Source organism: Triturus cristatus, chromosome 8, assembly GCF_964204655.1.
Source record: "Triturus cristatus chromosome 8, aTriCri1.1, whole genome shotgun sequence".
NCBI classification, from domain to species: domain Eukaryota; kingdom Metazoa; phylum Chordata; class Amphibia; order Caudata; family Salamandridae; genus Triturus; species Triturus cristatus.
The window spans coordinates 1,541,427,796-1,541,452,064 of record NC_140591.1 but is presented as its reverse complement, the minus strand read 5'-3'; the positions used below and the strand labels follow the sequence as shown (position 1 = coordinate 1,541,452,064).

The window sequence follows — 24,269 nt, the reverse complement described above, 5'->3', positions numbered from 1 at the left end:
TGTTAGCTCCTGTGGTTGTGGCTCATAAAGAATGAAGGGACATTAGGCTATGCATGAACCTAAGAGGACTCAACAAATGCATGGAGGCTGATAAACATTCTCTTCAGAACGTTACAGAACATTACAGTAATAATGTTCATGTTGAGTGCTAAATATTTTCCACACTAGATCTAGTGTCTGCATACCACCAGGTGAAGCTACATGGTGATTCCAGAGAATTAATTGCCTTTGTGACTCCCATGGTACTTACTGATTTCAAAGCCTCAGTGTTCCAGAGGATTATGTAAATGGATTTGGAGACGATAGAAGGAGTGAAGATATACCAAGAGGATATCTTGGTTTTTGGGAAGGATGAAGAGAAACATAATGTGAGGGCAAGACAAATCCTGTTAAGAGGTGAATGGTCTCCTAATAAAGGTGGAAAAATATAAGCCGAGTCAAAGGGAGTTGGCTTATTTGAGTCCCATGCTTAGGGAAAAGGCATAATACCTAAGAGTTGTACTTATACTATCGAAACAAGGAGAGTCACCCTTTACTACTGAAAGGGACAGGGTAGTTTAATGCTTAAACCAGAAAGAATTCCCTTTTGTGCAGATACATTTCCATCATACCCAATTATACTTTATTTAGCTCAATGGATAGGGACTAAAAAATGGTAAACATTCACCAAATTAGAATTTGGTGAATGTTTACTATTTTTTTAGTGCATATCCATTGAGCTGAAAAGAGTATAACTAGGTCTGGTGAAAATGTATCCGCACAAAAGGGAATTCTTTGTGGTTTAAGCATAATGTCTAAAAGACTTATTAAAAACATACCTGTGCCAAAATCCAAAAATGAAATCTCACATTTCTTTGGAACAGCAGACTTTAACAGAAAGTTAATTCAGAAATTTGGAAGCAGCATGCATTGTTTGAGAAGTTCGTTGAAAAAGCAAGCTAAAGTTAAGTGGGTTTAAGTATGCTAAAACGAATTCGAGATGGTGAAGGAGAAATTGCAACAGACTCCTAATTTAGAAAGTTTTAACCCAAAGCAAAGATGTACTGTGGTGACTGATGGTAATACTAAAGGGCGTGATGCTGCCATGTTTCAGTAATGAGGTAGATACGTGAAAACGATCCCTTTTATTTCGAAAGCATAAAAAAGGCTGAAACGAATTAGAATTAGTGCTGAAAAGAAATTGTCTTTTAGTTGATGAGACTAACAAATGTTGAGTGGGGAAACCAGTTTCAGGGGTCATAAGATAATGAGAGATACATTTACAAAAAATGTAAATAGATTTGGCGTCTAATCACATTTGTACGTAAGTGGTGGCACTGTAAGATCTTGAGTATATTGTGGGGGAAAGGAACAGAATTTCAGACTGTCTGTAGCCCGTACAGTCTGGCGCAAACAGAGTTTGACAGCGTAGGTCACAGTTAATGATATGAGATGGAGGAGAATGATAGGTCACTTGGGTAAAGAGAGTTTGTGTCAGGATTATTGGGGGCTGGATTTGGAGGGTAAGGTTTAGAAATTTGTAAGGTAATAGAATTTAATTTGAATGACAAAGTTCTCAAGACTAGAGAATAACCTCTGGAAGAAAGATTTACCAGCTGAAATCTTTCAGTTTGAAAACAGACAGTGATTTTGCATAGAAACTCTAACTTCACCCTCACACATCTAACTCCTTTGGAGAATTCCTAACATTTGTGGTTCTATCTGTGCGTTGACACACCTCATCAAATTTGTTATTAGGCACCTGAGCAATCTTGTCAAGATTCCAAACAACTATATCCTCTTTCAGCACTTTTACAGTCACTAGCACTGAAAACCTTGATGCACGTTTGCAAACTAAACCAGGATTTTTTATGCTAATCCAATCTCCCAAATGCATTTTGCACCCTGCTTACCAACACCTGCATATACTTTTTGTACACATTTCTTTACTTCTACTACCTTTCTCAATTTATGAACATCCATTTCACCACATCCCCTACATTCTCTTTTAGGCTTCGACCCAGGAATTCTACCTCCCTGAAACACAAAGGTGATATTCCGGTACACCAAGACTTATTTATTTGTCCTCCAGACGTGGCAAAACAATGGGGTACAACCATTCTGAACTTTCAGTTTTTTCTATAAGCATACTCTCACAGTCTCATAATTCTTTCAACTCTTCACATAAATCATATCTTGGAAACAAGGGTATCTTGCACACCCTATGTACTCTGAGCACGTTGTTTTTTTAAATTTATTTGTGATGGAACCCCTTCAATTTGCCAAGAGTTTTCTTGAAGACATCTGGGAAAAATGGGGTCCATTTACAAGAGTTTCCCGTCTCTTCAACCAGTGCTATTCGGAGAAAATTATTTCTGGTGAAGTCTTGGTCTTGATGATTGAGACAAGCACAATGTTCAGTTCAACATTGTAAAATAAACATGACTTCCAAACACTAGTCTACGACAGCAAAGGTGGAATATGGGAATGTCTTGAGTTATATCATGGTGAAACTTGATCATATGATCTAGAAGGTTAGCCAGTCATCTTTTGAGGGTAGTGACAGTTGCTGGTGAACCGTCTGCCTGGTGCATGGGATATTTCAAGTCAGTAATAAATGTGGAAGTTGGAACTACTTCTGGCGATTGATCTCATTATTTCATTCAAAGCAAAGGTGTTAGATCTGAAAAATGCATACTTAAATATCCCCAGATTTAAAAATCATCAAGAATGTCTGCAGCTCACAGTTAACAGACTCCTTTTGCAATTCAGAGCTCTGCTATTTAGTCTGAAGTCACCGCTTTGCATTTTAACCAAATGTATGGCCCAGATTACAGCACAACTTCGAAGAAAAGAGTTTTGTATGCCCGTATGTAGATGACTGGCTAATCAAAGCATGTTCGATCATCATATCCAAGCAGATAGTACCAAGTACTGTAAAGTTTCTTTCCACACTATTTTTTAACCATCAACACAAGGAAGTAACAGACCACAGATATTATCTTTCTCAAAGCAATGATTCTTTCAAAAGAAGGGAAAGTTTACCCATCCCTTGAGCGAAGTCGGACATTAATGACCCTAACCACACTTTTATAGTATGAACACCCTGTTATGGTAAAAAAAAGAAAAGGTATAAATCACTGGAATCCATTACCTTTTCTATTCTCCTGTTGCTTTAATGTCAGCTGAGAATGAGACCAAACCAAGATAAATTAAATGATGAGCAGTAGATACAAGTGAAATGTGAACGGGATGACAAAATTCAAGTCAGTATTCAAATAGTCAGTGCTTTAGTGGCCGAATACTGTAGAATATATTTGCAGGATAGATGTTTCATTAACAGTTAGGGTGGCTCATATGGACATTTTGCTTGTCAGTAAACAGTTGCAAATAATATCACTTCTCAACATATCAACATATATTGTCTGGAGCAAAGGGCAGTAACGTTAGCAATTACAGCATACTTGCAGCATGTGAGGAACAACCAGGTGATGATACGTACCTGCAATACAATTACAAATTTTAGAACGCCAAAGGAGTAACAAGATCCATTCTGATGTCCAAGGAGGTTTTGATGTCTTTGGTTCTGAGTATCAGACACAAAGTAGATATCTCAGCAGAACAATTTGAAGATCACACAACAAATGTTCAGATGCCTTAAGCGGTCAGAGGACGGCAAATCCCAAAGGGCAATTGGATGCTAGACAGTTGAGTCATAATGGGGAATATTGCAGTGGAAGCGGTTTACTACCAATCCATGCAACAAGTTCTGCTTATTCACCAGCATGTGGCCATGTCTAGGATCTATGGGAGAGGCATGCATCATGGAATCATGTTATGGTAAGAAACATTTTTTCATGCACACCCACCATTTTTCTTTAATACCATGGGTAATTCAAACATTTTAAACAACATTGTAAGATTATTCTAACAGCTCCAACATGCCATAGGCAGCATTGGGTTTTCCCATTTATGTATGATGTTGACAAGAAACACGTATCCAGTTTGAGGCAGATCTTCTACGTTTTGTCATTCAACACGGGGCGAGTACTTCACCACAACCCACAATTGTACACCTCACAACTGAGGTGCTCAAGAGTTTGGTTTCATTCAGATGCCACATGACTAGACAAGTGTTGCAGACAGCCAGAGTGCAGTCTTGTACGAAATCATTAGATATGAATGGGCACATAATAATCATGTATACGTATTAACATGCCTCTACATCTGAAAGGTCAGGTCTGAAATATTGTTCTATAAAAATACAACCGTCTTCATTTTCTAAATAACTCCATACACCAGGTAAAGAGTTGCTATTTGCGACAACGATTATCAAAGAATTTATGAGAGGGCTTTTCCATGGCTATCTCTAGTTGCCTTATCTCCAACATCATGGGAACTTTTCACATTTCTGGTAACTCTGAAAGGCGCTCCATTTGAGCCAATTCACAAAGCAGTTCAGTGTTCTTGAGGCTGTTTATCGGACAGTGCAACATAACATTGTCTAGTGAGGATTCCCACCCAGATGACGGGGACTGTTCATACATGTGAATCAATGAAAGACACCAACAGTTCTGAAGAACTCTAGTTACATGCAAGGAACTTTTCCTTACTCTAGACACTTGAACTGGCACACTACTTATATGGCTGTCTTCTAGAAGGCACGAATTCCCATTCCATCGGGGCTGGCATAGGCTTTATTTCTGAGTCATAATCCTTTTCTAATTATTTGCAAGTATAAGCACTAATTCCTTGATGCATTTCTTAGAAATGAAATCCAGGGGGTAATCGCAAACCTTTTCACCCGACTCCCTATGCTGCCTAATTACAATGTTCTACAAGTGTTGGAAAAGATAAATAAGGGGATCTGCAGGTAGATTTTAGGAAAGGTTGCCTCACTGTGTAGCATCTCCTGAACTGCTAGTCATACAGTATGCGTCTCTTAATTCTATGAATTCACTAGGCATCACTATAGCTATAGATGAGGTATTTATACTGCAGGTAATGATTATAAAGAAACTGAGATGGCGGTTCATGGGATACACTCCATAAAGTAATTTAGTGTGCACAGGAAATGATGTAGGTGTAGTTGATGAATGCTGTTCACCTGCATTGGTAATCTGAGGAAGACAGGAGCACCTGAGTTAATACACCATTGGGCATTATTTTAATTTTTGCATTGCTTGTTTAAATGTGTTAGCTATTTGGAAGAAAAGAGGGTAGTCCTCTTTAAACTTATTTCTGTGTATTAAGCTTCATCTCTAAGTTCACCTTCATGATATTGTCATTATTCAGTCCGGCAGCTGATCAAATCTCAGCGGACGCAGGCCAAGCTGGGAATCGTATTTGAGAAAGAGAAGGACAAATCTCAGAGGAAGGATTTCATCTTCGTCAGTGCTAGGGTAAGAACCAAAATAGGAAGTGAATAGAAATGCATTGAAAAATGTGAATGTTTCAAATAAACAGGCTGCTGTACTATTTTAATTTGTCTTAATAATGGCTACTTCCAGTACTCATTCATGCCATATTTTCTAAGAAAAGGGCATGTGTGGCTAATGGAATAGTTATCTTTGTGATTCTTTGAGTGAGTGAGGAATGCAAGCATCATGCTTCAGAAATGACATTTAGCTGCTGCATCATGTTAAGAAGATCTGATATGTTTCCTTTTGAGAGCTCTTCTACAAAGAAAGACTATACAAAAAACACAGCCAAGCCGGGTATTTGCTCTAACAGCCGGTGTGTGTTTCAGTTTAAACATTCATTGCTATCTCTCTCACACCCCCATTACATATACAAGTTTATAAAAAGATTTAAAGAGAAAAGTATGCAAATGAGGATGAGATAGACTAGGCTTTCCCACTCCTTACTCCATTAGTTTTTTTTCTCATCAGGAAGTTACTAAAACAGGATCTACTTCCTTAAATGACTAAAAACCATGAAGGCGATTCCCTTTTTTTTTGGAATTTGAGAAGTCTAAACAAATGGTCATCCAGCTTGTGTCAGTTTGCATAGGTAGTAGGCAAGACTGCATATGTAATTAATAGGTGATGGAAATGTTATTAGCTCAGCAAAAATGAGAGCAGTAACTTAAATCTTTGATGGGAACAATAAAGTAAGTGTGGGAAGTATAAAATCAGGATGGTGATACATTTCCCTTTAAGAATAAAATAATTTACTTGAAATATAATATAAAGTCGGAAAATATGCATTTTAAATCGACATCTGTTCCAGAAGTCTGTTAGCAAGAGTAAAGAATTAATTACATGAGCATTGTTTCCTATTATGAAGTTCTTGTCCTTTATGCCAGCTGTGCCTGATTCTTGTTATTCTGGTCTTTGAGCCGATCTCTCTGGCTTTAATGACTGTCGTACACATAAAGAGAAGATGAGTGCTGGGTAGGATACTGCTCCAAAAGGGCTACTTTGAAGAGTTCTGTACTACACTATCAAACTCCAATATATTGATCTCCAAAATTATTGTTGCCAAAGCATTGAACATCAAAGCTATTGTTTTTTTAGCTTGTCTTTTGTATTTTATTATAATATTGATTGTGCAGTATTGGATCGTTCATAGATTCACATACTTTAATAATATCCCTTGTCGAGCTGTACTACATAGTGAGCAGTACAATGTTAAATATACACCTATATAGCTTTCACATAGTCCAAACAGTAACCTTTCCACCTTTTTATAAAACACCCGAACTCAGCCAATCAGAACAAAGCCCAGCATTCCCCTCTCCTCACCCAGGCTAGCAAGCTCTGCCGCACGTCGTGTATGAAGGGAGCCCCTGTGAGCACTTCCTGCTCAGTCAGGTAAGAGGCTATTTCTTTCAATGTACTACCACAATATTTTAAGGAGTTAAAACTACAAATCCAACTGTCTGAAGCTAAGAAGCAGAGCCTTATTTGATAGAGACTTCTAGCCGCAGATTCCTTACCTTAAAATAATCCCCAGACGTCAGACTGAAACCAGAGATTTCCCCTGAGCAGTACCCCTATGTGCCGGTATGTGACTTAATTCGGCTCCGCGTGGGATTGTTGCCATCGTCCGCCCTGGAAGTGATTCGCGCGGTATCTATATAGGAGCTACCCCAGTGTGCTGATGTTAGTTCTTTTCTTTCCACGCCATTCAGAACAGATCTGTCAAGAGCTATCCCTTAGTCAATTTAATCAACTTTTTTTCGAAGTTTTTGTTTTCCTAATGTGAGAGGAATGTAATTAAAGAAGGCTGGTTTAAAGCTCTGTGGCGCCTGTCACTACTCGATGTTGGTGATGGCCCGCACCTTGTTTGCCTTTTGGTGCCTCACGGACGACCACGATCCGAAGGCCTGCTCCGATTGCCACACAATGAACCCGAAGGCCTTGAGGGAGCAATCCCTCAAGCTCCTAGTGGCTCGACGTGCTATGCCGCAACAGTCCAGATCCTAGTCGATAGGAAGGGCGCGGGAGCGGTCACGGAGTCCGAGATCCTCGTCGCACTCAAAGTCATCGGGCCATTCGGGTGAGCCCTGCTCCCACAAGAAGAAGTTGAAGCGTACTTCGGCCTCACCTAGTCTGTCGGCTTAAGTAACAAGGGAGCGTCGACACAAGAGGCCTGGCTTCGCTGTTGAACCAGCTCCTGGGCCGTCTCTGCTCCTTCCCAGGTTTTGGGGAGCCGAAGCGACTCCGTCCAACTAAAACAGTTCTATGAGGCCATGCGCCTCATATTTTGGCGGCCCATTCCCTCTGAAGCGCCTTTGAGCCCATGGGTTTCGGAGGGCCTTCTACTACACGCTGGCGGCTAGGGCCCCGGCGCCATTCGAGCCTCAGGGATCCACAGATGGGTCTGGATCGGCGCCGGTTTTGCCGTCTCGACCTTTCCCTGATGCTGTTTTCAAGGTGACCATCCTGGCTGCACTGTCCCCATTTATATCCCCAACTCCGACACAGAGCGGAGGGACATCGCCCGACTCAAATTCTGACTGGAGCCATGCCTTCCACCCACACCAGAGCCTGAGCCCTATTCTTATGGGCTAGGATGCAGGGAGGAATGGGAAGTGTTGTTGGACCCTGAAGAATACCAGCCATATGATTCCGACATGGGCTGGGTTAAGGATTTGGTGGATGCCAGTAGACTGGATACCTCTCCGAATACTGTCATGCTTTCTCCCCCTACCATGGCTCCGGAGGATAGGGCTTCCTTCGGAACTATGGTGAAGAGAGCGTCTGAGATCCTGAATCTTAGCTTTCCCTCGGTGGCAAGTGCTTATGCCGGGAGTTTCTCCTTCAGAACCGCTTCTCCTGTTTAGCAAAGCTCTTACTGATGTCCTTATAGGGACTTTGTCCAAGCCCAACACAGGAGCCCCTGTGAACAGGACAATTTCCCATGACCACCGCCTTGCTCCAGGGCACCCCAAATTCCTCAAAGAGCACCCAACCCTGGAGAACTTGGTGGTCCATGCCTCCACTTCCACGTAAATCCTGGTGCATTGCCAACCATACCACCGGATTAGTAATCCAAGAGGCTGGACAATTTAGGATAGAATTGTTTTCTACCACCAGCCTGGCATTGTGGTCTGGGAATATTGTCCTGCCCTTCCCACGCTCTGTGGGATACGGTTGCACAGGTGGTGCCAATGGTTCCAAAGGAGGCCTGGGCCATGCTCTCCCAGGCTGTTGTCAACAGGAGGGATGCAACTAAGTTCACCATTAGATGTGGACTGGACACCAATGACTCATTAGGCAGAGCGGTTTCATCGATGGTGGCCCTACGTTTCAATGCTTTGTTGATAACTACTGACTTTTCTGCGGATGTCCAAACATTACTTATAGACAGGGCCTTTGATGGTTCCCGTCTCTTCAGAGATGAGGCATGTTCCGCGCTGGAGCGCTAAAAGGACAGCAGGGCACGGCCAGGTCCTTCAGCCTTTCCATGACCCCTCTTAACCCCCAATCCGCCCCTTTTGTGCCCACAGAAGGGGCTTCCCGCCATGTCTTTACCCGCCCAGCCACCACGGCACGCAAGCTTCCCAATCTGTATGGCCGAGGATCTGGTATCCACAGACCCAATGGGTTGGGCAGCCAAAGATCAAGCCAGTCCACCACTCCCCAGGCAGCCGCAGCCTCCAAATCCTTATTGTCTGTCCTTCTGCCACCAAGGGCACGCAGTGGAGGGCAGGATCCGCCATCACCTGCCCCACTAGTGGTCTATAACTTCGGACCGGTGGGTTTTGCAGATTGACCAAAGGGCTACTTCCTCCCCTTGAAGACAACCCCATCTTCCATGCCACCTACTTAAGACAGGTTGACGGAGAACCACCTATCCCTTCTCCGCAAGGAAGTGATTGCTCTCTTGGACAAGGGAGCCATAGAGAGAGTGCAGATACCAGAAGTAGGTCGTGGTTGCTAATCCCGCTACTTTCTTGTGCCCAAGAAGGATGGAGTTCTTCGTCCTGCTCTCTTCAAGAAGGAGAAGTTCAAAAAGCTCACTCTCACTCAGGTCCTGTCTGCGTTGGACTTGGGAGTCTGGATGGTAGCGTTGGACTTGCAAGACGCATATTTTCACATCCTAGTCCTGGCCGTCCACAGACGTTACCTGCAGTTCACTGTAGGTCACAAGTATGTTCAGTGAGACTGACTCAGAGGCTGCTGGGCCTTTTGACCTCCTGTTTCCTGCTTGTGACACATGTCTATTGGCATATGCAGGTTCTGCAGTGGGACCTGAAGTTCCAGTGTCCGCAGCATCAGGGGAATCTCTCCGACATGGTCCAGATCTTATAGGCAATTGCAAAAGACCTGCAGTGGTGGCTAACGAATTGGGGTTGGGTCAGTGGCAGACCCCTCTCATTTCCCCAACCAGATCCGACAGAAATGACAGATGCTTCACACCTGGGGTGGGGGAATCATCTGGAAAAGGTCAAGATCAGAGGCCTCTGGTCTCCGGCAGAATCCAGACTCCATATCACCCTGTTGGATCACCATGCGATGATCTGCCCATACCACTCCTGCCCAGAGTTATCGAGAAGATCAGGAATGCCCGCGCCCAAGTCACCCTTGTGGCTCTGGACTGGGTACAGAGAGTCTGGTATCCCGAGCTGCTGAGCATGGCTATTAGTCCTCCGATCAGGCTGCCTCTTCAGGAGGACCTCAGTCTCAGCAGGGGAGAGTCCTCCACCTAAACCTGTTAACTCTTCGCCTTCTTGAATGGAGATTGAGCGGTGACAGTTGACCGCGTTTGACCTGTCATGGTGGCCTTCTTTTTCCTTGGGATCTGCGTGATGCTCTCAATGGCCCACCTCCCGGCACCTCTGAGTTTGATCTGCTATTATAGCATCAAAATCACAGTGGCCAAACGTGAGGAAGGGTATGGGATGGGTACAGCGGGGAAGGAGACCTGTAAAAGAAAGATTAATGTACAAAACAACACCACACCATATCCTGAGATTAGCCTTGAGACTAATATGTTACAGTGTTATTCCTTCTATGATGCAGCTCATAGGACTTTGCTTGTCACACACATAACAATCATAAGGCTGAGGAATTACTCATAGGACTCTTTAATCAACAAGGGTCTTGTATCACGTATCACAGTTTTTTCTTCTAATAATTCACAAGTCTCTTTAAATCAACAAGGGTCTTGTATGAAGGTCACAGCTGTAAAACAATCATATGATATTCTAAATCAACATCTCACTACTGAAAGAAATATCACCATATGAGAATAACAGAGCATGAGCAATGCGCTATTAAGAATATGCTAATTGCTCTAATAAATGCTGCGGCTTACCACCCAGAGCACGGCCTGCTTTGAAGTTGTTTTTCAGAGATGTGATGAAGATGGCCTGAGGAGAAATAAGTGCTGCAGGAGCCGGCTGAATGGAAAAACTCTGCGGGGGCCAGCAAGGAAGCTGTGCGGAGCTAAAAGCCTGCTGAATACGTTCTGCGGGAGCTGGCGTACTTGAAGCCGATCGGAAAATAAAGGCCCAGCAGCAGAAAACACAAAAATCTCTAAAACTTACTGCGGGAGCCGGCAGCAATGCTAAACTTTGCGGGAGCCACCTGGAATCAAAGGCCCAGCTGGAAGGAACACAAAGGATCGCCAAGGTGAGATGAAAACATAAGAATCTCACGAGCTGCACCAGAGCAAAGAAGAAACCTCCCACTCCAACAGGATCAAGAGAATAGTGAGCAACGGTTGCTGGGCGGGGCTGCCTATATCAAGGAAGGCCACGCCCAGGGACGCTCCCAAGAGGGCTGCCTCCAAAGGCAGCTGGATTGAGGCCAAGCCCAGGAACACACCCAAGAGGCCTGCCTCCCAAGGCAGCTGGATTGTGGCCACGCCCAGGGACACGCCCAAGAGGGCTGCCTCCCAAGGCAGCTGGATCATGTAGTGTAAAGCTACACAGGGAAGGAAAAAGACACAGAAATAAACACACTAACACTGCCATAGGAGCCCTAATAACACAAAGTGGTATCATGCAGTTTACCATAACGTATTTTTGTGCAAGGGAGACAAACAACACCTTTCTTGAGGGTGTGCATTGTGGTTGGGGTGGGCCCTAGAACGCACGTCGCCATGGCGCTGACATGACTTTCTGCCCAAAGTCTGTGACATTATCCTGGCAGCCAGCCATCCCTCCACCAAGACAGTATTTGCCTGTCACTGGGGAAAATTTGTGGCACAGTGTACAGAAAGACAGATTGATCCCCTTTCTGCCCCCTCTCTCAGGTTCTTCTCTTCGTACTTTCTCTTGCCCAGCAGGGCTCTGCTCTGGACACTCTTAAAGGTTATCTTCTGCTATTTCAGCCTTTATGCGGTTGCCTGACCAGCCATCCCTTTTCAAATTCCCTATTGTAAATAGATTTCTGAAAGGTTTTCAAAATTTGTTCCCACCTTCTCCATTTATTATGCCCCAGTGGGACCTTAATCTTGTCCTCACTTTCCTTATGTGCACTCCCTTTGAGCCCCTGCCCAATTGTCCACTCAGGCTCCTTACCATCAAGATGGACTTTATCTAGGCTAAATCATCTGCCCAGAGGGTAAGTGAGCTTCAGGCGGTGTCATCCAAGCTTTCGTACCTGAACATCTACCCAGAGAAACTAGTGCTTTTCATAAGAGCTTCCTACTACAGAAACTGGTCACTCCCTTTCATGTTGGCCAATTCATAACTCTGCCTATTTTTTTTTTTTTGCAATATTTTTATTAAGTTTTTGCAAACAAAAACACCACTCATCTCGTATCAGGCTTAGCAGGAAATTAGCCCAAAATTATTGCAACAATTCAGTACAGGCACAGTTGAGACACAAAGACACTCCATATGCATCATACAGTCGTTCCCATCCCCAACCGCTGTTAGCGAAAGGATGGCTATTCTTGGTCACTGAGTTCAGAGTCTGAGGCATCGTGCGGGGGTTCACATATATTCCCTCTGTATACATTCCACCCACCCCACACCTGGGACTATTTTTTGGGGTAACCTCTATGCATATATACAGTTTTTTCAACCACCATTACATAGTCCATGTCCTGGATCCATTGCGCCAGGGTGGGCGACTTCCCCGATCCCCATCGCTGGGCTATATTGCGTTTTGCCAGCATGAGCCCCAACGTCACCCAGAGCTGTGTCACTCTCTTGTGGTCCGTTTGTTCCCAGATATTGAGGAGACACCTCCGAGGCTCCGGGAGCGTCAGGACTCTGGTCACCCGGGAGAGCGTGTGCAACACCCCCTTCCAGTAAAGCGCCATGACTGGGCACTCCCATAGGGTGTGAAAGAAAGTTCCCTCGTGTCCACATTGCCTAAGACATTGCGGGGATTCCGCCCGTTGCAATTTAAATAGGAGTGTACGGGTGTAATATGTGCGGTGCAGAATTTTAAGTTGGACCAGCCTTAGTCTGGACGATATGCCCACCTCTTTGGGGGAGGAGAGCGCGGATTGCCACTCCGCCTCATCTAAGTCTCCGAGTTCTGCCTCCCATTTACTCTTATGGGTCAAGAAAGGATCAGGGCGATTATTTATTATTTTCCGGTATGTTAGGGACGTCGCTCTTTGAGTTAGGTGTTCTGTGAGGAGCCGGTCTTCCAGGGGTGATGACTCCGGGAGCCGGGAGCCGTGTCCCAGGTGGAATCGCCGCCCGAAGTGCGTGGTGGATTTGTAAGTACCGGAAACGTTCGGTGTCTGCCAAGTCGTAGTCTGCCTGTAATTGGGTAAAAGTGACCACCTCTCCCTTCTTCCAGAGGTCCCCGACCCTGGAGATGCCAATTAGATCCCACTGGTGGAACCCCTTGGTGGTGCGTAGTACCCCAAGCTGTTTTGTCTCCCAGAGAGGCGTAGCCTGGGTAATCCTCCCTGCCCATCCCATTGTTCGCTGTGCCGCAAACCATATCCGGAGGGTGTGCGCTGCGGGACCCGCCGGAACGTGACCTCTTTTGGGGTTGTAGAGTGCTCCCACAACCCCCGCTGCCCCCAGCAGTTGCCTATCCATACGGTACGCAGGGTCGTCTCCCGGCACATGCAGCCATTGATTTATAACCATAAGTTGCGACGCCCAGTAATAGGTTTTGATGTCTAAGAGGGCTATACCGCCATCGTACCACCCACTGGTGAGCTTGTGGAGAGCTATCCGAGGCGCCCTGTCCTCCCACAAGAGGCCAGTGACCTCTGCGTTGACGGCCGCGAAATACGAGGGCGCAACCGGGAAAGGGGTATTTTGTAGCACGTATAGGAATCTAGGGAGGGCCAACATTTTGAAAAGAGAAGCCCTTCCCAGCAGTGTCAGGGGCAAGGAACGCCAGTGCTTGACGTCGGTACAAAGCCTTTGCAGGGGCTTCATTAGATTTTCAGCCACAAATTTGTCGTGATCCGCAGTTACATAAATGCCGAGATATTTGAATCCTTCATTGGCCACCCGAATATTGCAGCCCCTCGGGAGCCGAGGCGGGGAGCCTCGGAGCATATAGACGATGGATTTCTCCCAGTTGATCTCATAGCCGGACCTCTTCCCGTACGACGCACAAATGTCGAGGAGGCAGGCGATGGAGCGTGCCGGCGAGGCAAGGTATAGCAAGACGTCGTCCGCATAGAGGGAGATACGATCCTCCCATCCCATCGTCCATTTGAGGCCCCGGATCACCGGGTCCTGTCGCACCCACGCCGCCAAAGGCTCCAGAGCCAGAGCGAAAAGGAGCGGGGAAAGGGGGCATCCCTGTCTCGTCCCCCGACCCAACGGAAAGGCGTCCGAAACGTGGCCGTTTACTACCACCTGTGCCAGTGGCTGGGTGTATAGAAGCCGGATCCACGCGCAAATCTTGGGGCCAAGTCCCAGGTGGCGGAGAACGGCAAATAGGAAAGGCCATTCTACCCTATCGAACGCCATCCGTGCATCCAATGACAGGATGGCCGCGTCCTCCTCTATCGAGGAGCGGCACGCAATAATCCCGTGGAGACGCCGTATATTCAGAGCTGTGTTTCGGTGAGGCATAAATCCCGACTGATCCGGGTGTACTAGGGTCGAGAGGTATGGCTGTAGTCTTGTCGCCAGTACCTTGGCTAGAATCTTCGCCTCTGCGTTCAACAACGAAATCGGGCGATAAGATGAGCACTCGTGCGTCGGTTTGTTAAGTTTCGGGATCGCCACTATCGTAGCCATCCTCTGATCGCGAGGGAGGATCCCGGTCGATAGACCGTCCCTATACATGGCAAGTAAGTGCGGGACCACTAGTGAGGAGCTTTGCTTATAGAATTCAATCGGAATTCCATTTGGCCCCATCGCCTTCCCGGTGCAAAGGGCCAGAATCGCCAGTGTGATCTCCTCAGCCGTCAGGTCCGCCTCCAGGGCCTCGGCCCCCGAAGGGGTCAGCCGCGGCATTGCTATGTCCCGAAGGAAGGTCTCATTATCGGCAACGGTAGAGGAGGCCTCATGGCGTATATATCATTTTGTAGTGGGCCGCGAAAGCCCCCGCTATTTGCCGTGGCTCCGAGGTAAATTCCCCGGTGTCTAGCCGAATCCGAGCCACCCACCGCGCGGTCCCCCCTCTCCAGCCATGCCAGCAGTTTGCCTGCTTTATCCCCCAGTTCATAAAAAATCGTATGTTGAGTCGCCACCTGTTTAGCTCGTGCTCCCTCCCAAAGATGGGACCTGTATTCCTGCTGTGCCATGCGGACTTTATGTGCCGAATCATCATCTGCTTGTGTTGCATGGATTGCCTCAGCCTCACTCACCCCCCGCTCTAGCTCCAGCACCGCGCGTCGCTGGGTTTTCTTGTGATCGGTAATTATGGAGATGGCCTGTCCGCGGAGGACTGTTTTAAAAGCCTCCCAGAGGGTCGTCAGACCCTGACGGAATCGGTATTTTCAGTGAAATATTGTTTGGTCGTCGCTTTAAGGGCCTTGCTGATTTTAGGGATTTTGAGATAGCCGGGGTGGACCGGGAACACAGTGCGTTTACGCGGGTCAATGGTCGCAAACGTGATGACCACAGGCGAGTGGTCCGAAATACCCCTGGGGAGGTGCGACACTTCAGTCATCCCCTTGAACCCCGCGGGTGATGTGAAAATATAATCTATGCGGGAAAGGGTGTTGTGTGCCCCCGAAAGAAATGTGTACTGTCTCTCCTCTTGCCTATACGCCCTCCAATTGTCTACGAGGCCCAGTGCCTCCGTAAATTCTCGCAGAATGGAGGTGGCGCCGCCATGTTCCCTGCATGACGACCTATCCAGTGTCTGGTCCATGGTTGCATTAAAGTCCCCGCCCATGATAAGCTCCCCTTGTGGTAGCGCCAGCAGGAATTCACCCAGTGCCTTAAAGGAGGTCTGGTGTAGTGTCGGGGGGATGTAGACGGTCACCAAATTGTACACTTTCCCCTCCCATTGGCAGGTCAGTGCCGCAAAGCGACCGTGCTCCTCCCGACGAGAGTCAAGAAGAATCAGGGGAGAACGTTTGTTGACTAATATGCCCACCCCTCTGGACCCCGTCATGAACTCCGAATGTATCGCCATCTTGAACCCCCATCTATCTAGGGCTTTGGTGGTTGTGCCCACTAAATGCGTTTCTTGCAAGAGTGCCACCGCAGGTCCTCTACGCTTAAGATACTGCAGCACTAGCCCCCGTTTGATCTTGTCCCCTAATCCATTGAGGTTCCAGGACAGAACACTGAAAGAAGGACAGTGCTGCTGTGTATGTACGTCTAGTAATCTATCAGTGGTCCCTTGGGTCATGTTATGTGATGCCGTCGTCGTGGACAGTTGTGTGAAGTGTGTATGGTCGTGTGTCTCCCTTGTGGTCCCATACAAGCCTAGCCAGCCTAATAGACCAATGAGTAGTTGCTGAACCTGAAACAAAACACAAACCAACGTTACAAAAATGCCCCCGTCCCCCCACCCCCCTCCCTGCCTCCCTGCCCAGCGGATTTAGAACTACCCGCCACCCCAACTCAGCAGAGTGCTTAGTTCCCATTAACTTGCTACTTGCGTATGGGGGGAAGCCGCTCACAGTTCCGCCGCCGATCCCCGCACCATATGCTTGTCCCTTCAGGTAACCGACTGTCCGGAGAAACAAAAAGGTCTAGAGTCATCAATCCCCCTGCCGTTTCCAGGCCCCACCGGGCCGCCCGGTGCATTCCGGCCCCGGGCTCCTCACTGTCGTCAAGTCCGGTTGTTCCCTTACATCCTCAGCTTCACGGCGCGCCACCCTCCGCTCTCGACTTCTCGACATCCAGGTTCTCGGGGGAGGTGGAATGGCCGCTAGGGGCCCGCTCCGCTCGGCCCTTCGATCTCGCCGGACGCCACCCCTCTAGCCACTCCGTGGCCGCCGCTGGCGATGCAAAGAACCATGTGCGCCCCTCCGCCTCCACTCGCAGCTTCGCCGGATATAACATCGCATATTTAAGTTCTCAAGTGCGGAGTTCCGCCTTGACCGCCATGAAGTCTCTCCGTTGCCGCATCACTGTCGCGGTGTAGTCCGGATAGAGGGTGACTGTGCTGTTGTCCACCCGCAGTGGGGGGGCGGTACGCGCCGCCTGGAGGATTGCGTCCCAGTCGCGAAAGTTGAAAATGCGGGCCAGGATCGGGCGTGGGGGGGCCCCAGGCCGAGGCCTCCCACCCGGTACTCGGTGCGCCCTCTCCACCGAGAAAAATTTTGAGAGCCCACGTGGCTGCAACTGTTCGGTGATTAGTTTTTCCACAAAGAGGTCCAATGCCGGGCAGCGTTCACTCTCCGGCACCCCAACGACACGCACGTTGTTCCTCCTGGACCTGCCTTCCTGGTCATCCAGCTTGGCCAGCAGCTGTTTTTGCACCAGTTCAAGAGTTTGTATCCGTTTTTGATGTTCGGCCGTGTCGTGGGTGAGGGTTGCCGTGGTAGCCTCGACTTCGGTCAGTCTAGAATTAATTTTTGCGACGTCTGCTCTGAGAAGCGCAACATCCGTGGAGATCGTGCCGATTGAGGACTGCATCTGGGTCAGCGTGGCCATGACATCCGCCAGCGTAAACTCTTTAGTCTTGTCAGGGGGGGGGGGGGGGGACGCATTCCGGTCCTTGAGGAATGCAAACTTTTCCAGCTTCGCCTGTGCTCCCCCGCGGTGGCCCTTCCCCCCCATGTTGCCCGGCGCACGCTGTGTCAGCACCCGGTCTGTCCAGGCCCTGGGCGATCTGGGGATCGTCTGACACGCGTGCGGGGTGGGCCAGGAGATGTCGCCGTATGCCCCAGGGGCACCGATATGCCGTCTATCCGCCGCTCCCCGGGTCTTTTAAGCCCCCACTCTGGAGTCCCTGCAGCACTCGAGCCTCAGGCCGTCTAACAGCTCCTTACCGGGTCACTCGTTGCACCTGCCACCACGGCACACATCGCGTCCTGTCCCAGGCCCGCACACGGTGCCGCCGCGAGGCCCCATGGGGCCATGGGGAAGGTCCAGCCAGAACTGCATCACGGTTTTTCCCTTGGGCTGCACCATGCAAAGTCCACTCCACTCTGCCAGGGTATCAGGGGGTTACACTGTTCTGCCTCCTAGGTGTGCTGTTGATGGTATTTATATTGCCACCTGCACATGAGATCCACTCACCGCAGCAACCATATCCCGGTCAGACCTGCACCGACAGACCCCGTGACGGACGGCCAGCTGCACCAGGGGGCGCGACTCCCAGCAGGGCGTCTGACCAGTGATTGCAGTCAGCGTCAATCCCACCACTCTCCATAAGGCCGCAGTGCCCGTTTCTTGCAGAAGCCCTTGTGTTGGATGAAGCACGTGTTTCTACTATCTAGACGTAGCACTGCAACCCCTCTTGGCCGATGTTCTCTGCTCGTGCCGTTTGAATGTCAGCCTCCTCGGGGGGAAATGCAGCCTCAGCTGGGCTTCGTTGAGAGTTCCGCCGCTCATCCGCTTATTGTAGCAGTCCGGCTGTCACCGACACTACATCCCTCAGGGCAATGTCCTTTATTTCACCGCTCCTAGCGCCGGCCTTCACTTCGCACAGTAGTGCCACAGGGGGCCCTTTCAGTGTGTACCCTCGCGGCGGCAGGCGCTCGCATTCCCCCTGGTAGGCCGCAAAATGGCTGCACTGCGTGCCCTCCAGGTTTTGCCCGTGCAGTCTGGGTTGGGAGTTGCCGTCTTTTCCCCTCACTAACCTCTCACTCGTAGGCACCTCCACAACACCTCTCCCCTGCTGCGGGCAGCCTCATGGTACTGGTCGCGGTCCCAGTCGCCTCACTCACGCCGGGGGGATGGAGGGGTATGTAGGCTCCCCTCTGTGTTCTTCTCCCGATGTTTCAGCTCTCTCGCTCGTGCCGTGTGGGCAGTCTCAGACCCCTCCCTGATCGGGCCGCAGCTTCGCCGGTGCCCCCGCAGGGACACGTAAAGGGCCGAGCGAGGCTGGTCCCCAAAGCGCAGGGGACAGGCTTGTCTTCACTGCACACTCCTGCACGTACGGCGACGCAGCTCCGCCTCGCGCACACTCCAGCTCGGGGAGCCGCGGCCCAGCGCCCCGCACGCCACCCCGTAACTTCAGACAGGGGGGGTCCAGGGAGATCAGAGTCTCATCACCAGGATGCGGCGGCTTTCCGACTTACGAATGTCATTCCAAAATTCGTTTTTAGGTGAAGGGTGCTCGGATAATTTCAGGATTGTTGGTCGGCGTGGAGGAGCTCGAGGCTCAGGCAGCCATTTTCGTCTCGAGCCAAGCTCCGCCCCCACTCTGCCTACTTTTTTATGCTCTGCCTCATCCCTTGAAGGAAGAGAAGCGACTTCACTGTCTAGACCCAAAAAGAGCGCTGTCGTTCTACCTTAACCTCACACAAGAGGTACAGGTGGATGACCAACTGTTCGTGGGCTATGTTGGAGTGAAGAAAGTACAGGCCATACAGAAGAGGACCATCTCATGATGGATCATGCTCTATATCAAAATCTGCTACGCATTGACTAAGAAGCAACCCTCTGAAGGTTTGCATGCTAATTCCAGAAGAGCTAAAGCTGCAATTACTGCATTAGCAAGAGGAGTTGTGGTCCTGGACATCTGCCAAGCAGCAATTTGGGTTTCCTTGCACATTTTTACCAAGCACTCCTGCCTGGACACAAAGGTCCATAGGGATGGGCGTTCTACCTGTTCTGTCCTGCAGGATTTGCTCATGTGAAATTGGTCCGCAGACCCACCTCTGGGGAGGTATTGTTTGGGTATCTATTCTAGGGTAAGGAATCTGCAACTAGAAGTCTCTATCAGATGAACAAGTTACTTACCTTTGGTAGCGCCTTATCTGGTAGAGCCTCTTTCTAGCTGCAGATTCCTTACCAACCCACCCATCCTCCAAGCTCTGCTAACGGATCTCTAGGGACAGGGCTTTCCCCTTTCAGGGCCCTGGTAGTCCACACCAGTGGTCAGTGTGCTTCGTGGCTCCGCACTTCTGGCTTCAAAAGACAAGAAAAAGAACATACGTCAGTGTGCTCGGGTGCTGCCTATATAATGAATGAATGAATATAAGTTTTGTAGAGCGCGAACTTAGCCCGGGGGCGTCAAGGCGCTGCGGGAAGAGATCAGAGTAAGAGATGTCTATAGAGTTCCGAGTTTAAAGGTTAAGGCAGGGAAAAGATTGGGAGGTGAAAAGCCAGGTCTTCAAGGACTTTCGAAAGGATGAATGGGTTTCCAGAGTGGAAATTGGGGAGTGAAGGGAATTCCACAGATTAGCCCCTATCAACTAGAAAGCCCTCCCGCCCCCCCCCCCCCCCCCCCCCCTGGCTTTCCTAACCCTGGGAACGATTACTCGGTTCTTGCTTGCAGATCTCAAATCCTTGCCGGGAAGATATCTTTGAAACATTTTTGTTGATGCCTTCTGACCCCTTGTTGTGGACGGCCTTGTGAATCAGACATAAGGCTTTGAACACAATTCTCCTCCCCAACGGGAGCCAGTGCAGGCTTCTGATGGTAGCTGAAAATGAGTGGAATTTAGAGAGACCCATCACCAGCCTAGCGGCGGCATTCTGCACCAATTGAAGTTGATGAAGAAGTCCCTTATTTATCCCTAAGTAAAGGGCATTGCAGTAGTCTAACCTAGACACCACAAGGGCCACCACTGCATGTTTCCGCCATGGAAGGGAGAGAAAACGGAAGATCTTCCTGAGAGTCCGTATCATCCCAAAACAGGTAGAGACAGTTCTATTTATTTGTCAGCCCTGGGAAAGAGAGGAGTCCACAATAATGCCTAGATTCTTGGCATTAAGACAGGGGCTGGGGCAAGATCCAAGAGAGTCAGGCCACCAAGCCTCTGACCAGATATCCATCTTGTCTCCGAAAATTAGGACCTCCATTTTATCCCCATTGAGTCTTAAGTAGTTCTCAACCATCCATGCAGCCACCGCCTACATGCAGTTTTTAAATTTACTGCTGAGGCTGAGACGCTCTCAGTGATGGAAATCAAAATCTGAGTGTCATCAGCGTAGGAAAGCACTTCTAGGCCAAAAGACCTTACCACGGTGGGGAGCAGGGCTGCATAGATATTAAAGAGGGTGGGACTCAATAAGGATCCCTGGGGGACTCCACAAAACAGTTGTTTAGGGGCAGAAAGAAATTGGCCCATTTTAACTCTTTGTGAGCGATTCAAGCGGAACGATGAAAGCAGATTGAGTGCAGTCCTCTATCCCAATTTCCCGAAGCCTGCCCACCAGTCTACAAGGAGAGATTGTATCAAAGGCTGCCGTCAGGTCCAGGAGGATCAGTAGGGTGGTATGACCAGCATCAACCTGTTGTCGGATGTTGTTAAGGACAACGGTTAATCCCGTCTCCGTACCGTGTTCACTCCTGAAGCCATGCTGCGAGCCATCGAGCAGTTGGTGTTCCTCCAAGTAAGAACTGAGATGGCCGTTAAGATGTTTTTCCAAGATCTTAGCTGGAACGGGCAGTAGGGAAATAGGCCGATTAGTTTTTTAATTCTGTCAGGTCAAGAGAGGCCTTCTTTAACAGAGGTTTTACCACCGCCGTTTTCCATGTGGTGGGAAATTGGCCAGAGGAGATAACGGTATTTAGGATAGTGGTCAAAGGAGGTGCAATGGCCTCGCTTCCTAATTTCAAAATCTTAAGAGGACAAGGTTCGAGGGGAGACACCGTGCATGTCACTTCCAGTGCAAACTGGCCGATGACGTCACACTGAGCCGAACGACGCCACCTCCAACACACTGGGGTACTGCTCAAGAAAAATCTCTAGATCCAGTCTGACGCCTGGGGATAATTCAAAAGGTAAGGAATCTGCTGCTAGATAGTCTCTACCAGATAAGACATTACTGAAGGTAAGTAACTTGTTCTTCATGCCATGTGGGAAATGTGTAAAAAAGAGACTTCACTCTAAAGACCCACATAAAGACTGTATGTATTCTCTTAACCCGGCCCACAGAGCCAACGAATGCAAAATTTGTAGAACATTCTCTACCGAAACTTTAAAGGACAAGGAGGCAAGTGTACTTTTAAGACTGCAAAAGTCAAAATTGGAAGAATCAGACTCTGGGGAAGAAGGAGTAACTTAAAAGACATATTATGATACATTATTACTGGTGGTATATATACATACCGTATAAATGTAGACAGTAGAATGCCAACTAAACTGAAATACCTAATGCACTACAGCCCTTAACCCAAACATGATCCCTAATCTTAGCTCTGGCCCCACCTTTTCCCTATCATTATTTTAATACCCACCTGATGATAATATTGCTGATGATTGTGACTCCGATTTCTTTGTCCTTACTATATTGTGCTTACAAAATCTTTGTACCACGATATCTTGCTGTCAGTATTTTTGCGCCACAAACCCCTGAAAAGTAGGATGCTAATGGCTTGAAGTGAGATGGTGTCAAGCAAGTTGTGATGGTTAAAACAACTCAGTCAAAGCATATGCATGATCTTTGTTCTCTGCAGTACTTACTTAGTTATGCCTACTACCCCTCCTGCGGTAAAGGTCATCAACAATGACTCTCCAGCCATCTCTGTCCTGGGCTTTTCTTTCAATATGACTACAGGTGTAACCCATCTCCTAGAAGTCCGCGTCGACACCAGATGTTTCTTGGCCTTCCTCTTTTCCTTTTCCATTGAGGGTTCCAAGAGAGGGCTTGTCTGGTGGCCATTGATGTGGGCTTGCAGAGGGTGTGACCTATCCAGCCCCAGCATCTTTTCATGATTTCTTCACGAGCAGGGAGTTGCAAAGTCTGCTGCCATAGGTCATTGTTGCTGCCATAGGTCATTGTTGCTGATGGTGTTTGGCCAGTGGATTTTGAGGATTTTCCTCAGACTGGTGTTGATGAAGGTCTGGACTTTGTTGAGGGTGGTCACTGTTGTCCTCAAGTTTCTGTTCCACACAAAAGTACCGATTTTACATTTGAGTTAAAAAGCCTGATCTTGATTTGCAGCGTTGTGGTACTTAGAGCTCCAAATCTTCTTTAGCTGAATGAAGGAAGGCCTTGGTTTGACGATTCTTGCCTTGATGTCAGAGTCTGTACTGCCCTGCTTGCCTGTGATACTGCCCAGGTAGGTGAAGGCCTCAACCTATTCCAGTACATTGGCTGCAAACCGTAAGAGTGACTGCAGTTGTTCTGGCCATGTCAGCCTTAAGGAGCTTGGTCTTTCCGCTGTGTGTGTTGAGGCCAAGAGGTGCTGATGTGACTGCCATTTTGTCAGTCTTCTCTTGCATCTGCATAGGGGTATGGGAGAGTAAGGCCAGGTCGTCTACAAAGTCCAGGTCATCAAGCTACGTCCAAGGTGTTCTCTGTACCCCATTTTTTTCTTTGCTGTTGATGTCTTCATAATCCAGTCTTATGGCCGGCAGAAAGAGAAAAAACAAGAGCAAAGAACTCTGGTGAACTCCAGTTTTCACTTCGAAGGCTCCCGTGAGTTGTCCTCCATGGACTACCTTGCAGGTCATTCCCTCATAAGGGTTCCTGACCATTCTTACAAGTTTACCTGGCCCACTGTAGTTGTGGAAGAGTTTCCAAAGAGTCCGCCTGTTCACACTGTCAAATGCCTTCTCATACTCGATGAAGTCGTCATGGAGGGGGGAGTTCCATTCCATTGACTGCTCAATGAGGATGCGCAGTGTTACAATTTGGTTCTCCAGTATTGGATCTTTCATAGATTCACATGCTTGAATCATCTCCGTCCTCGTAGTGGGAGTTCGACGGTATACTTATAGAAGCAGTAGTTAAAACTACCATAAGCTACAATGCAATGAACAGTCACTGCAATAGCATATCCATTTTCTTTTGTCGAAAAGAACCAAACTTAAGTAGTAGCCAATCGGGCGACAGCACCCTGTAGAACACTCCCAAGAGTGGCTAGGTGCTTCAGATTTTCCGCACATTGTGTGAAGGGGAGTCTCCCCGAGTTCTACTCAGTTACCAGATTTCTGCTCTAAATGTCAGATTCTTCAAAGAAAGGTCTCTTCAGGTCATGTGGATCATGTGGTAAGAAGAGGCTGCATGCTGAAGATGACCATAAGAACTGTATCTACTTTCTCTGCCCCCTGGAATAAGGTAAAGGACTGCAAGATTTGTAGGACCTTCTCAACCAAAACCCTTAGGGAGAGGGTAGGTTGTTGATTTGGCTTCAGAGACTGAAAAATAAATCTGATGTCGGCTTTGAGGATGAGGAGAGCTCGGCCTCACAGGCTTCTCAGGAAACAATAAAAGGAGAGAAAGATCCCATGAATCTCCTGAGGTTTCCAGGAAAAAGGCTTCCAAAACGTCTCGTTATGAAAGTGAAGGCCCCTCACAAAAAAGGAAATAATTCATTTCATACTGAGGAGAAAAGCCTTCTGCCTTCTAAACAGGAAACGCAATCTTCAGA

At 48.0% G+C, this 24,269-nt stretch overlaps 1 protein-coding gene across 3 annotated transcripts in view; it reads left to right on the top strand.

The window, feature by feature from the left end:
- Window positions 1–24,269, top strand: part of INPPL1 (inositol polyphosphate phosphatase like 1) — a 1,340,026-nt gene that overhangs the window by 635,216 nt on the left and 680,541 nt on the right. For all 3 annotated transcript variants that reach the window (XM_085623407.1, XM_085623409.1, XM_085623408.1), the window contains one exon: window positions 5,275–5,381. In XM_085623407.1, coding sequence (XP_085479533.1) covers window positions 5,275–5,381 — 107 coding nt within the window. The remainder of the gene's footprint in view (window positions 1–5,274; window positions 5,382–24,269) is intronic.